The sequence below is a fragment of the Heteronotia binoei genome, chromosome 15, assembly GCF_032191835.1.
Source record: "Heteronotia binoei isolate CCM8104 ecotype False Entrance Well chromosome 15, APGP_CSIRO_Hbin_v1, whole genome shotgun sequence".
Classification (NCBI taxonomy): Eukaryota; Metazoa; Chordata; class Lepidosauria; order Squamata; family Gekkonidae; genus Heteronotia; species Heteronotia binoei.
Window position 1 is genome coordinate 16,498,269 of NC_083237.1, and position 14,405 is coordinate 16,512,673.

Here is a 14,405-nt window from a genome sequence, read left to right on the forward strand (position 1 = left end):
TTAAATGCTATGGCTGTATCCCAAGAGTATATTCTACTTAAATCAGTACAAATTAGGGTGCGGGGTATACATGTTCTTCTGTGGCATTTGTTTCTGTATTGCATTACAAATTGGAAGAAGTTTATATAGTCTGGGACTGAAGTACATTCACCAAGAGGTTTGGGGAAACTTGTCAATTGTCTGTTCAGTATGTGTTGAACCTATTAGTAAGTAAGTAAGTAAATTTTTATTTATACCTCGCCCTTCCCGCCGAGGCAGGCTCAGGGCGGCTTACAGAACATGATACGAAATCATGGTATCACTTGCACCTGCTGGAATGGCCGTGGGTCAGCCATAGCTCTCGTAGGAGTTGTCCTTGAAAGGGCAGCTGCTGTGAGATCCCTCTCAGTCCCACACACCTCACAAGGTGTTTGTTGTGGGGGAGGAAGACAAAGGAGATTGTGAGCTGCTCTGAGACTCTGAAATTAGGAGTGGAGGGTGGGATATAAGTCCAATATCTTCTTCTTCTTCTTCTTCTATATCAATTCCTAGGGGGCCTTGGTTCGCAAAAGTGGTCTGGAGATGGTGCCCCAAACAACTCCTTAGACACGTCATTCCATAATCTGTGGTCAATCAGAACAAGCAACATTGACTTCCTGGAAGGCAATCACACCTCCCGATAAGGAGGGAACTTCTATGAAAAATGGTTGGACCAAGGGAAGTTTGGACCAAGGCAGGGAAAATTCTGTGCAATTTTCCAGGCTTCCTTCAAGGGCAGCTCCATATAAGTTGTGCAACATTGCTCTTGTCTGGAGGCTAAGGATGCATATAGCACTTCAGTCCAGTCAACAAATGTGTCTGCATGCCCACTGATTTTGGAAAGGTGTTTGAAGAATGAAGTTCAATTGAGCTAATGAGATATGAAACTCTAGGACTCCTAGGGCAAACCAAAAACAAAGAAATCTGTAGGGCAACAACAGCACAAATGAAATCACTATATGCTGAAGGGTCTAAACTGGATGAGACCGAGACTGAAAGACATCCTAAGATTCTAATAGAAAATTCAGAGAAAATGTTGATCTAGGCATTATTATAAAGGGGATTGAAAAGAAAATAGACAATATTGTAATACCCCCTGAATTAAACAGCCTCATTTGGAATATTGTGTTCACTTCTGGTTACTCTATATCAGAAAGGATAATAGAGAGCTGAGGAAAGCATGAAGAAGAGCTACCGAGATATTTTTTTCCCCTTTGAATTGAGTATCTGGGACTTTTCAGGTTGGAAAGAAAGACTGCTAAGGAATCAGATGTATTGGTGGTAATCCAACATGATAGAAATTTTTAGTTACTGTCAAGCATAGATTTCAAAATAACCAGTCCTTGGTTTATTGATAATCCATGTGGCTCCGCCGAGTTAGGTATTGGAACTGATACATTGTAACATTAGGGTACAGGCTTAAGATGGCACATCAAAGGTTCTATAAACAATTCTACATTCTCAAAACAATTCTACATTCACATGTGAAATTCACACTCTAACTTCCTTATCTCTATTGCGGTTGGCGCATCCTGGGTCCAGGCCTGGCTTGGCCTGGGAACTAGTCCCAGGAGGTCTTATCTTCAAAGAGGACATTCCTGCATTTGTTAGTAAAAGCAAAAGAGAGAAAAAGGTTTGGTACTTTGATGTGCCTGGATTTATTTTATGGTTAGTATCATTTCTGTGATCTGGTAACTACAATCAAAGATGAATACACAATGCTTGACAGTTACGTATGGAGTAAAGAATAATGATGCTTCAAAGAGCTGCAGTAGATCTAGATGATGACGATGGTGTCTACATCCGCTATCACACCGATGGCAGCCTGTTCAACCTGAGGCGACTAAAGGCTCACTCCAAGACAATGGAAAAACTTATCCGCGAGCTACTGTTTGCTGATGATGCTGCACTCGTCTCCCACTCGGTATCAGCTCTGCAGCATATGACGTCCTGCTTTGCAGAGGCTGCCAAGCTATTCGGCCTGGAAGTTAGTCTGAAGAAGACAGAAGTTCTCCACCAGCCTGCACCCCAGGAAGATTATCACCCTCCCTGCATCACTGTGGGTGAATCAGTTCTGAAGACAGTCCAGCAGTTCAGCTACCTGGGGCGCATCATCTCCTCAGATGCCAAGATTGACAAGGAGATTGACAACAGGCTGGCAAAGGCAAACCGTGCATTTGGCCGACTGCACAAAAGTGTGTGGAGCAACAAGCATCTGAAAAAAGGCACAAAGATCAATGTTTACAAAGCGGTTGTGATGACAACCCTCATCTACGGCTCCGAATCGTGGGTTTTATACCGTCATCACCTGCGACTCCTTGAGCACTTTCATCAGCGCTGCCTTCGCACCATCCTCAACATCCACTGGAATGACTTTGTGACCAACACTGAAGTCCTCAAGAGGGCAGAGGTTACAAGCATCGAGGCACTGCTGTTAAAGACGCAGCTGCGCTGGGCAGGGCATATTTCTAGGATGGAAAACCACCGCCTTCCCAAGATTGCTCTGTATGGCGAACTTTCTACCGGCCATCAAAATAGAGGGGCACCAAAGAAGAGGTACAAGGACTCCTTGAAGAAATCCCTTGGCACCTGTCGCATCAACCATCACCAGTGGTCTGACCTAGCCTCAGATCGCAAAGCATGGAGGCACACCATCCACCAGGCTGTCTCTTCCTTTGAAAACGCACGCATAGCTGGTCTTGAGGACAAAAGGAGACTGAGGAAGAATCACACTGCTACAGCACCAACCCCAAATCAGACTTTTCCCTGCAGCCACTGTGGCCGGATCTGCCTGTCCCGCATTGGTCTTGTCAGCCACCAGCGAGCCTGCAGCAGACGTGGACTACTGCACCCTTCTTAAATCTTTGTTCGCGAAGTCAAGCCGAGAGAGAGAAAAGAAGGCTGATAGCAGGTGAATGTTCTCCCTCTCTTGTAATACTAGAAATCAGGGCATGGAAAGCAGTTGTTGAGAAATAGATTCAGAATGGGCGAAAGGAAATTCTGCTTTATTCAATGAGAAATTATACTCTGGGATTTACTGCCAGTGGATATAGTGATGGCCATGAGCAAAGATAGCTGTAAAAGGGCTAACAGATTCATGGAAGAGGTCCATCGATGGCCACCAGTCAAGGAGATGGAAGGGAGCTTCCACATACAAAGACAGCAAATTTCTGAATGCCAGTTCTGTGAATCAGCATCAGTAGAGGGACTCCACCTTTAAAGGCTAAGCTCAAGATCAGCAATCAATTTAGCAACCATCTATTTTGCTACCATGTCTCAAGAAATCATCCAATTCATTTCAGATCAACAGGCTTCTGAACAGGCCATGTGGCTGACATTTTCAGTAGAAGCAGAAAGACCATGCCTATCTATTGCTTCCTGAGTAGGAAAAATGCTAGCTAGACTTTAATTTTAAAAAATCTTAAGTGTCAATTGAGATGTTCCAAATCATCAGAGCACTCTGGAAACCTATCTCTGGGGATAGTCCATCTAGATAGGTCTGCAACCTCTATATAGGAGGTGGAAGTGAACCAGTCCCATTCAAACTCAATCCCACTTGGAAAGTAATACTCTTTCAACAACTGAAGTAATAATTTTAGGCCTCTCACCAGTTTTCTGCCCAGTGCAACCTGGTAAATCCAGCACTTGCCCTTTTCATTTTAAGCACTCAATACAACCTGGCACAGTCTCATACTTGCTATAGAATCTATGAAGTCCTAAGCTTGGCTAGATATGGTAGAGAAAGAAGGGATTTTAAATCTCCATCCCACCACACACAAAGAGCCTTGGTGAATCCAATATCAGGCTTAAATTGCATCTACCAACATACCTACAGAGCCAACTGCTGAGCTGGGAGGATGGTAAACCAGGAAGAACTCTAACCTTTCTCTGGAATCCATCAGAACAAACATACAATCAATGTTGTGTATATAGGGAAAGATTCTCAGGGAAATATTGTTACTTTACCCCATTAGATCACCAGTGCATAATAACAATGAAGTTTCAATATCATATATTCTCTAGAAGTAATGGGGTCATGCTATGTCATGCCAAATCCATTTAACCTGTAGTTTCAATCAAGGAAGCTTGAATTCTGAAATATACCATCTGAGAATGAAAAATATTCTTCTCTTTCATTTGAGACAGGCACTGCCACTTTCCATTTGCAATGACAATTGTCATCCTGTTTATACTAGGAGGAGAAAGGAAGGAAAACCTTTTTTCTGCTATGATTGTCTTCCATGTCCAGAAGGGAAGATTTCAGATAAGAAAGGTAGGAGACTTAAGGATCAGATGTATTGGTGGGAATCCATCATGTACACCAATCTCTGCAATGTTGAATGCATTTGTTCTCAGTTCAGCAGTGATAGTCATTGCGAAGTGGAAACCATCCAACATATTTAAGCATGTAAATAGTATTGAGGGGTGGGAATGCCTTGATTGTCTGAAAAGGGGGAGAAACAGCAAAACTGGATAAGCTGCAGGCAGCAGTCTGTGATATCCTTAGTGGAAAAAACATTCCATTCTCACAACAAGCAGTGACAACCTGGTGTGCTTTTAGGCCCTCACGGAGCATATATGAAATACAAAAGTTTAATCTTTTCTTTCAGTATTTAGTTTAAATGTTCCTATTCACATGTCATCATTTTGCCATGAATTATGCATAGGACTTCCATGTATTTAAAAGAATTCTTTCTTTTCCAGATGTGGATGAGTGTTCTCAGTGTCCAAAAGGTCAGTATCCAATGACCAGAATTTATGCCTGCCAAAAAATATAAGCTTCTTGTCTTATGAAGAACCTCTGTGGATCAGCTTGGCCAGTTCTGCACTTTCCTTCTCTTTCATCACAGCTTTGGTGCTTGGGATCTTCATCAAGCACCGGGACACTCCCTTGGTCAAAGCCAGCAACCAGGACCTCACCTACGCTCTCCTCATCTTCCTGCTGCTCTCCTTCCTTTGTGTTTTGCTGTTCATAGGGGAACCTAATAAGGTGAACTGTCTCCTTCGACAAACAGTTTTTGGGATTATCTTCTCTGTGACTGTTTCTTGTGTGTTGGCCAAAACTCTTATTGTGGTTCTGGCTTTCATGGCTACTAAGCCAGGATCCAGAATAAGGAAATGGTTATGGATAAAGCTGTCCAGTTCCATTGTTCTTTCATGTTCCCTTTTTCAGTTTTAAAGAATTTTATTGATAACATATAGTAACAATGTCTGTTTACATCATTACTATCCCTAACCCATGATATTTTCTAATCCCCCCGCCCTCCATTACTAGACTCCCGCTGAAGTTATATACTTCAGTTCACTTATAAAGGTACCCTTACCCAATCAAAGTTCAATTTCTCCCTTTTCTCATACTCATTATTAAAAAATTGTCCAATGTCCTTTTAAGTGCCACTCTTTTTCTATATATCTTCTAAATTTCTTCCACTCCCTTCTAAACACTTCCAAATCATAGTCTCTTAAACTTCTTGTTAGTTTGTCCATCTCACTCCACGATAAAACTTTCACAATCCAGTCCCATTTTTCTGGTATTTTTTCTTGCTTCCATAACTGCGCATACAGTGTCCTAGCAGCTGAGAGCAAGTACCAGATTAGAGTTCTATCTTCTTTTGGAATTTTTTCCATTTGTAATCCCAACAGAAAAGTCTCTGCAACTTTCTTAAAATCATATCCCAAAATTTTAGATATTTCTTGTTGTGTCATCTGCCAAAACTTTTTTGCTTTTCCACAAGTCCACCCCATATGATAAAAAGAACCTTCATGTTTCTTGCATTTCCAGCATCTATCCGACATCTTTTTACTCATCTTTGCCAGTTTTTTCGGAGTCATTTACCACCTATACATCATCTTGAAACAGTTCTCTTTAATGCTCTGACATGTTGATATTCTCATCAAGTTCTTCCAAAGATATTCCCATGTATCCATCTGTATTTCCTTATTTACATTAATTGCCCATTTAATCATTTGAGACACATCTAATCTCATCTCCCTGGGCAATGCTGATGGGCACCAACTGAAGAGTAGACTTGGCCTTGACTATTGATGCTTGGGAAAGAATTGTATTTTATTCTAAAAAAGACTTTCAAAAGACTTTTGGCGGGCAGGGGAAAGTGAATAGCCGTTTCCCCCTTCTCTATAATGGTGGATAACTTTTGATTGTACCTCAGTCTGGCGAGACGTGGACTAGTGAACACTCGCCATGCAGGGCCATAGTCAGAATTTTAAAAGTCAGGGGGCCTTTTGAAAACTCAGGGGGCAGCCTTTCTCATCCACTGTGGGGTTTGTGGCTTCTCAAAGTGGTCAAGTCAAGGCAGCCAACCCTAAAACTCTGGAGCTAAGAAGGGACTGCGCCTTGCATGCAAGCTGGGAGGTTCCTTCCAACTCCCTCTTCCCCAGCCCATTGCACAGAGCTCTCTTTGCCTTCCACCTCTCCACCTTCTGCTTTTGCTGCTTCAGCGCACTGTGCCCTACTCAGCTTTCCCAGCTCCGGCTGCTGCTCATGACAAAAAATAAAATAAAATTAGCTGCATCCTGGAGCCCAACCCGAAAGTCAGGGGGCAGTGCCCCCTCAGGCCCCTCTGTGGCTACGGGCCTGTTGCCATGTAATGTTTGCTTTATGTATCATCATTAAAACGTCTTTTGATAATACTCAAGAAATCTTGTGATTGAACCTGGGCAAAACCTTACAAATGGCTGCTTTGGTGGGTGGACTCTATGGCATTATACCCTGCTGAGGTCCTTATCACAAACTCTGCTCTCCCCAGGTTGCACCCTCCCCTAGATCTCCAGGAATTTCCCAAACTAGAGATGGCAATTCCAGGCAGACAGACAGAACTTTAGTGGCATAGTAAAACAAAAACAAAAATTTAATGTAACATTTGAGATCGATACATAAGACTGAGATCACATGCAAAAGTTAAATACACATGATTAAAATAAGAACATTGGTTTTATAGCAAAACATAATTGGATTTAATTTTCAAACTAAATTTCAAACCAAATTTAATTTTCCTCTAAAACCTTTGCAACTTTTGTAGTGATTTCAACTCATGAATCATCCAATAGGAACTGACAATTGATTACCTTATTCCTTAGATCAATTACATGGGATAAATTCTCAAAAAAAAAAAAAATTCCTATGTAGCCTTTCATAGAACTGACCAGGGATGGAATTCTAGCAGGAGCTCCTTTGCATATTAGGCTACACACCCTTATGTAGCCAATCCTCTAAGAGTTTACAAGCCTCTTTTTGTAAGCTCTTGGAGGATTGGCTACATCAGTGGGGTGTGGCCTAACATGCAAAGGAGCTCCTGCTAGGATTCCACCCTTGGAACTGACAATCTAAAATTATATGTTGGATTAGTTCAGGAAGGTTCACACCACAGGGACAAAGTCTCTCATTAAAAGGAACATGCTGTTGGTATCTCCCACGGAGAATGTTAGAAGGGAATGCATTCATTGTAGCCAACATAAAAGCCCTATGTTGAGAAGGAATCTCAAGGTCATAATGGGACATCTTTCTTGACTGAATGTTGAGACCAAATGAAGCAGGAGAACATGTATAAGGCTGGACAGGGGAAATTTTTTGGTATTCTAGATCTAAAAGTCTCTGATAAGTCCAAAACAATGTGATTCATCTGACAAAAATAAATCATCTACTGCAATCCCTATCTGTTTGCGTATGGACACCATTCCATGCTGCATTATAAGGATCACTCTTTAAATAAGTAAATAGGCTACCAGGCTCAGCTCTAAAATAAATTTTGAGTCGGAATTTGAAAGTTATAATCCACACATTCATTACAGTCAAAGATTGTCCCATTTCTGAACAAAGTGTGAAATATGGCACACTTAGACGCTCCCATAATCCCAGTCCCTGATTTTTGATTGTATCAAAAAATCCAGATTAAGATATGGAGTAAGAACAAACACCCAATTTCCTCTTAACATCATAGATGATTTATTGACACAGAAACTTCAGGGCAGGTAATTGGGCTTGAAAATGGAGATATAATGACATTTAATTAATTTTGTGTCAGCATTGTACTGGCTGGATTCTGACCAGTTCATTTTATGTTGGCCCAGATCTCCTGGCACTTACCATCTTCCTCCTTCTTTTCTGCTCCCCCTGAGACCTTCTGGGTTGCCAGTCTCAAGCTGTAAAGTTCCCGGAGGTTTTAGGGTGAAGCATGAGGAGAGTGGAGTTTGGGAAGTGCAGAGTGCTCAACAGGGAAGTGATGCCATAGAGCCTCTGAAGCACTATTTTCTCCTGAGAAGCTGATGTCTGTAGTGTGTTGATCAGTTTTTATTCTGAGGGAACTACAGGCTTCATCTGGAATGTGGCAACCATAAGAAGCACTGAACTGAATGATCATAATACAGTAGGTTTTCACTGGAGAACATGTACTTTACTACAGGGAAATATATTCTTGGGTACTAAAATAGCCAACAATATATTCAAAAGCAAAATTTCACAATTCCTTAGAAAGTGTGGAATTCACTGTGGGAAGATTCAGAAATGACCCAGGAATAGACAGCTGTAAAAAGGGATTAGCTAGATTAATGGAGGCTAGTTGTTATCTCTGTGGGCTAACTGTATTGATGTGGGAGACTTTTATATTCCTTCATTTAGTCTTCTTGCAGTTTGACCCTTAATATTCAGTTCAGGCCTCACAACAATAATAAAAATTTTAGGGAAAAAAATACAACTCAGTAACCCAGCACTTGAGGCTAAGATGGAGAAGACCTCCACAGCCACCATGTATTTCCCTTTGCTGCTCAAATAGGTTGGAACAAAGGTCAGCCAAACACTGCAAAAGACCAGCATGCTGAAGGTGATGAACTTGGTTTCATTAAAACTATCAGGTAACTTCCTGCCTAAGAAAGCTACCGTGAAGCTCACAGTGGCCAGGAAGCCCGTGTAGCCCAAGACACAAGAAAACATGACTACTGACCCTTCATTACATTTCAATATAATTTCATCAGTCATTGAGTGCATGTCAAAATCTGGGAATGGAGGAGAAGTTATTAACCAAACTGTGCAAATAGTGGTTTGAATAAAGGAGCAAGAAAGAACAATGGAGTTGGCCAGTCGTTTCCCCACCCAGTTTCTTATCCTGGAACCTGGTCTGGTGACCATGAAAGCTAGAATCACAATGATGGTCTTGGCCAGCACACAAGAAACAGCCACTGAGAAGATGATGCCAAAAGTAGTTTGTTGAAGGAGACACGAGAGCTTCTCAGGTCGCCCAATGAAAAGCAAAGTGCAAAGGAAGGAGAGCAGGAGGGAGACAAGGAGAATGTAGGAAAGATTCCGGTTGTTGGCTTTGACTATGGGAGTGTCCTGGTTCTTAATGAAGATGCCAAGCACAAAAGCTATCAAAAAAGAGAAGAAAAGTGCAAAACTGGCCAAAGTGATCCCCAAAGGTTCTTCATAAGACAAGAAACTTATGTGTTTTTGGAGGCATAAATCCTGGTCAGTATTTGGATATTGATCTACTGGGCACTGAAAACAGTTGTTGGAATCTGAAAAAGAAATGTGGGTATAAATCAGGAGTGGCCAAACAGCAGCTTGGGAGCCACTTTCACACTTTCACATGTGGCTCTTTCACACGTATTGTGCTGGACTTGCAGCCGCCACCACCTTGTCACGTGGCTTGGAGAAGGCATTTGTCTCTTTAAATTCCTTCTCCAAGCCAAGCCGCTCAGCATGGGGAGCTTGGAGAACACATTTAAACGTAAAGTTGCTTTCTTTCCACTTCTCCCTCCCCTCCCTCATCTATTTGCTTTTTTTCCATCTTTCTCTGTCTCTCTCTGCTTCTCCCCTGCCTTCCCCTTTAGCCAATTTGGTGTAGTGGTTAAGTGTGCAGACTCTTATCTGGAAGAACCAGGTTTAATTCCCCACTCCTCCACTTGCACCGACTGGAGTGGCCTTGGGTTAACCATAGCTCTGGCAGAGGATGTGCTTAAAAGAGCAGCTGCTGTGAGAGCCCTCTCCAGCCCCACCCACCTCACAGGGTGTCTTTTGTGGAGGAGGGAGATAAAGGAGATGGTGAGCCACTCTGAGACTCTTGAGTGGAGGGCGGAATTTAAATCCAATGTCGTCGTCTTCTTCTTCTTCTTCTTCTTCTTCTTCTTCTTCTTCTTCTTCTTCTTCTTCTTCTTCTTCTTCTTCTTCTTCTTCTTCTTCTTCTTCTTCTTCTTCTTCTTCTTCTTCTTCTTCTTCTTCTTTCCAGGTCCCACCCTATGGCTACTAGGGCTGGCATGTCCACTAGGCGACCATAGGCAGTTGCCTATGGGTGCACCCTGGGGGGGTACCAGATTGGGCACCTCCCCAATGAGTGTGGAAAGAAGAGCCACTTGCCTTCCTGCTGGCAAACGGAGGCTCCATCAATTAGCTGATCAGCAGGCCCTTGCAACGCCTCCCTTGTGTTTTAAATCACATGGGATGGAGGAATTGGCAGAGGTGGATGCGGAGGCATGCATCTAGATGTGCGGCAGTGCAGCAAGGAAGGGAGTGCCCGTGGCTGCAGTGAGGCTGGCCAGGTGCCAGTGGGGAGGGGGGAAGACTGGGGGTGTGCTTTGCCCATGGGCAATAATAGTAATACTTCCACCTTACCCAAGCATAACATAATTGCATTCATTTCCATACAATTGTTTGTTCGATCTTACGTACAGCACACAAAATTCACATGTACACCAGAGACTGTAATAGCCTGCAACCACTCACCTTGGGATAGCAAATGCACTGTTTTTTTTTTTTTTTTGCTTCCAAAGCATCACACCTAGGAACCTCTTTTTAAAAAACCCTAAAATTAAAAAGCAAAAATATATTCAAAGCTTTAAACATTAGCGGGGGGGGGGGGGGCAGCATTAAAATTATCGATTTCTGATCCAGTGTTGGAAGAAGAAGAATAAAAGAACATTGGATAGGCTCTGTGTGTACATCCCTTACCCTCCAGGTTTGAAATCTTCCCTTCTGGACAAGGAAGGCAATCATAGCAGCAAAATGGCTCCCCTTCCTTCTTTTTCTTACTGTAGCCTGAATGGCATTGGTCGTTGCACAGAGAAAGGGGCTGAACCTGTCCAGAAATGAAATGGAGTAATGGGCTTTTTTACATTCAGTAAATATATTTTAAGAGTTTATGTTTCACTGATCAATCTTCTACATAACTAGGGAGTTGCCAGTGGCATTGCATAACAACATCTATTTTGAGACCTGTTCCTATGCAATGGGATATTATGGTGCAGGGATGGCCAATGGTAGTTCTCCAGATGCTTTTTGAACATATATATATGAACATATGAAGCTGCCTTCTACTGAATCAGACCCTCAGTCCATCAAAGTCAGTATTGTCTACTCAGACTGGCAGCAGCTCTCCAGGGTCTCAAACTGAGGTTTTTCATGCCTCCTTGCCTGGACCCTTTTTCGTTGGAGATGCCAGGGATTGAACCTGGGACCTTCTGGTTACCAAGCAGATGCTCTACCACTGAGCCACCAACCCTCCCTACAACTCCCTTCAGCCTCAGCCAGCATGGCCAATGGCTGGGGCTGATGGGAGTTGTAGGCAAAAAACATCTTGAGAGCTACTGTTGGCCATCCCTGTTATAGTGGATATTTGCACTAGAGTACTGATTGCATATACTCTACAGGTCTCAAAATATGGCTGCTACCACAAGGTGGGAAGTGCCATCCAGTCATAGTTTATGTAGATCCTGTAGAGTTTTCAAGAGAACAGATGTTCAAGAGTGGTTCAACATTGGCTGGTTGTCTCTGTGTAGCAACCCTGGACTTCCTTGCTTGTCTCCCATCCAAGGATTAACCAAGGCCAACCCTACTTAGCTTACCAGCTCTGATGTGATTGGGCTAATCTGGGCCATCCAGATCAGGGTACCACATGGGTTACAAATCCTGTTTACTTTAGTTGAAACTAAGACCCGATGTTTGCAGTATGACTTAATCATGTGTAAATACCCAGAGATGCACAATAGATAGCAAATGGTTTAATGCACTATATAATCAAAACGTGATTTTGGGGGGGGGGGGGGGGGAGTGCCTGGAATAAGACTTATTTGATTGGCAGTCCACAGAAGCAGAAATATTCCAGAATATCAACTAGGAACCACTAATTGAACTCTCAGAAAACTAAAATGATATGCTGTGAAAAGCACATAAGGCCCACCTGGTTAAACATGTGGGGCCAAACGATTGCATCTTCACGAATGGTGAACACTGTGTCTTCTGGGGCTTTTACATCAACCCTTCCAACTTTGGCTCTAAGAAAGGACTTGTTGGGAAACGTGACCCAGTTGATGATATCAAGTCCAGCCGCTATCTCCATATTTTGATCAAAGGCAACCAGGTCCCCAGCAGTGTTGTTGAATGACACCCTTTTCAAAAATTCATGCAACTAGATATATAAGTACAAATGTTAGTACATGGTTAGAGCAGTTCAGCTCAAGGAAAATAATCAAATTGCTATCACCTTAATGGACTCACGGAAACCCACATGAAACTGTCTTATACCCTTGGCCATGATCAGTTCTTCTACTCAGATGGCAACAGCTCTTGTCTCAGGACTTTCTCATCACCTACTGTGAGATTCTTAAACTGGAGATGCCGGGGATTGAATCTGCTACCTTCTGCATCCCAAGCAAATACTATGCCTCTGATCCACAGTTCCTCTCCTTGAATGGGAGGGAACATTTAACGATTGTGAAATAAACGATTAACTTCTAAAACAGTTGCTTTTGAGCCAAGGGTGCATTTTTTCACCTGGGTTCTGGCGGCCTGATCTCCAATCTTGGTGAACTTTCCTGCATTTGAGTGCCTTCTAAGAATTACCTGCCATGGGTGCTGATTCAGAAGCTTTCTTCTCACTCCATCTGCCAGCACTCTGTGTTGGAGCATGGTTGAATACATGGCATGTAACGCATGTGCCACCACATAGACAGTAGTGTAGATGCTGTAGCTGTGGCTGGTCATGCTCATTTCAAAGACAGATGCAGGAAGACTCTCCAGCTTCTCCTCCCCAGTGCAGATTTCTTCATCAGTCATGGCTTCTGTGGTACCGGGCAGTGAACAGCCAAAAGCCTGTTTCCAAAAATCCCCAATAAATCCATCTTCTTTTTCAGAGACATGGTCCCTTGCTCGAAGAAACTGATCAAATCCTAACACCTCCCCAGAGTGAATTTCAAATGATAAAGCACCATGGATGAAGTCCAAGCCCCAACTTCTTTGAAGTGTAAGTGATATGAAATCCACTTCTGCAGTCAAAATCCAGACTTTGGCTTTCGTCCTCACTGGTATTTCATTAAATTCTACAGCCCTCAGCAATATTCGGAAAATAACCATGGCTGTAATGTAACCATGAACCACCACTGCTTTGGCTGTGCTTCTCATGACAACTGTGGCTATGTTGATGCTTTCTTCCTCCAGTTCAGTAAAAGAATCAGTAAAGGTCATTGTTGGGAATTTCGTCAAGAAATCAAAGCAGATTCCGTTCTCAGAAAAGGCAGGAAGCATAAATCGCTGCCAATCATCATCCACATAGATCACCCCAACCCATATCCATCTGAAATAAATCAGTAATTTCATAATTCCCTCGTACTGACTGGCCCAACTGGGAAACATCATGTAAAGAAAAGCCTCTCTGTGTTCGTTGGTCATCACTGGAGTAGAGCCACAGAAGAGCTAAAGAAAATCAAGGAGAAATCAAAGAGCTGTTTCCAAATAAAATAATTCCTTGGGTTGATGTCAAAGTCAAAGTATTTTATTGTTGTAGCCATAGGCCCTAACAACCCAGCAGACCCCGCCCCCCCAAGTATACAGTTTAAGAACATAAGAACATAAGAGAAGCCATGTTAGATCAGGCCAATGGCCCATCCAGTCCAACACTCTGTGTCACACAGTGGCAAAAAATTTATATATATATATATATATATATATATATATATACACACACACACACACATAAAATTATACACACACACATATACACACTGTGGCTAATAGCCACTGATGGACCTCTGTTCCATATTTTTATCTAACCCCCTCTTGAAGGTGGCTATGCTTGTGGACGCCACCACCTCCTGTGGCAGTGAATTCTACATGTTAATCACCCTTTGGGTGAAGAAGTACTTCCTTTTATCCGTTTTAACCTGTCTGCTCAGCAATTTCATCGAATGCCCATGAGTTCTTGTATTGTGAGAAAGGGAGAAAAGTACTTCTTTCTCTACTTTCTCCATCCCATGCATTATCTTGTAAACCTCTATCATCTCACCCCTCAGTCGACGTTTCTCCAAGCTAAAGAGCCCCAAGCGTTTCAACCTTTCTTCATAGGGAAAGTGTACCAGCCCTTTATTCTAGTTGCCCTTTTCTGGAC

General features: G+C 42.6%; 1 protein-coding gene across 1 annotated transcript; it reads right to left on the reverse strand.

The window, feature by feature from the left end:
* Window positions 1–8,635: 8,635 nt before the first annotated feature.
* LOC132583184 (vomeronasal type-2 receptor 26-like) lies at window positions 8,636–13,690 on the reverse strand. The gene is made up of 3 exons (XM_060254853.1): window positions 12,866–13,690; window positions 10,976–11,102; window positions 8,636–9,546 (listed from the first exon to the last, which is right to left on the reverse strand). Exons 1-3 carry the CDS (start codon window positions 13,688–13,690, stop codon window positions 8,636–8,638), a joined length of 1,863 nt encoding a protein of 620 aa, XP_060110836.1.
* Window positions 13,691–14,405: the final 715 nt, after the last annotated feature.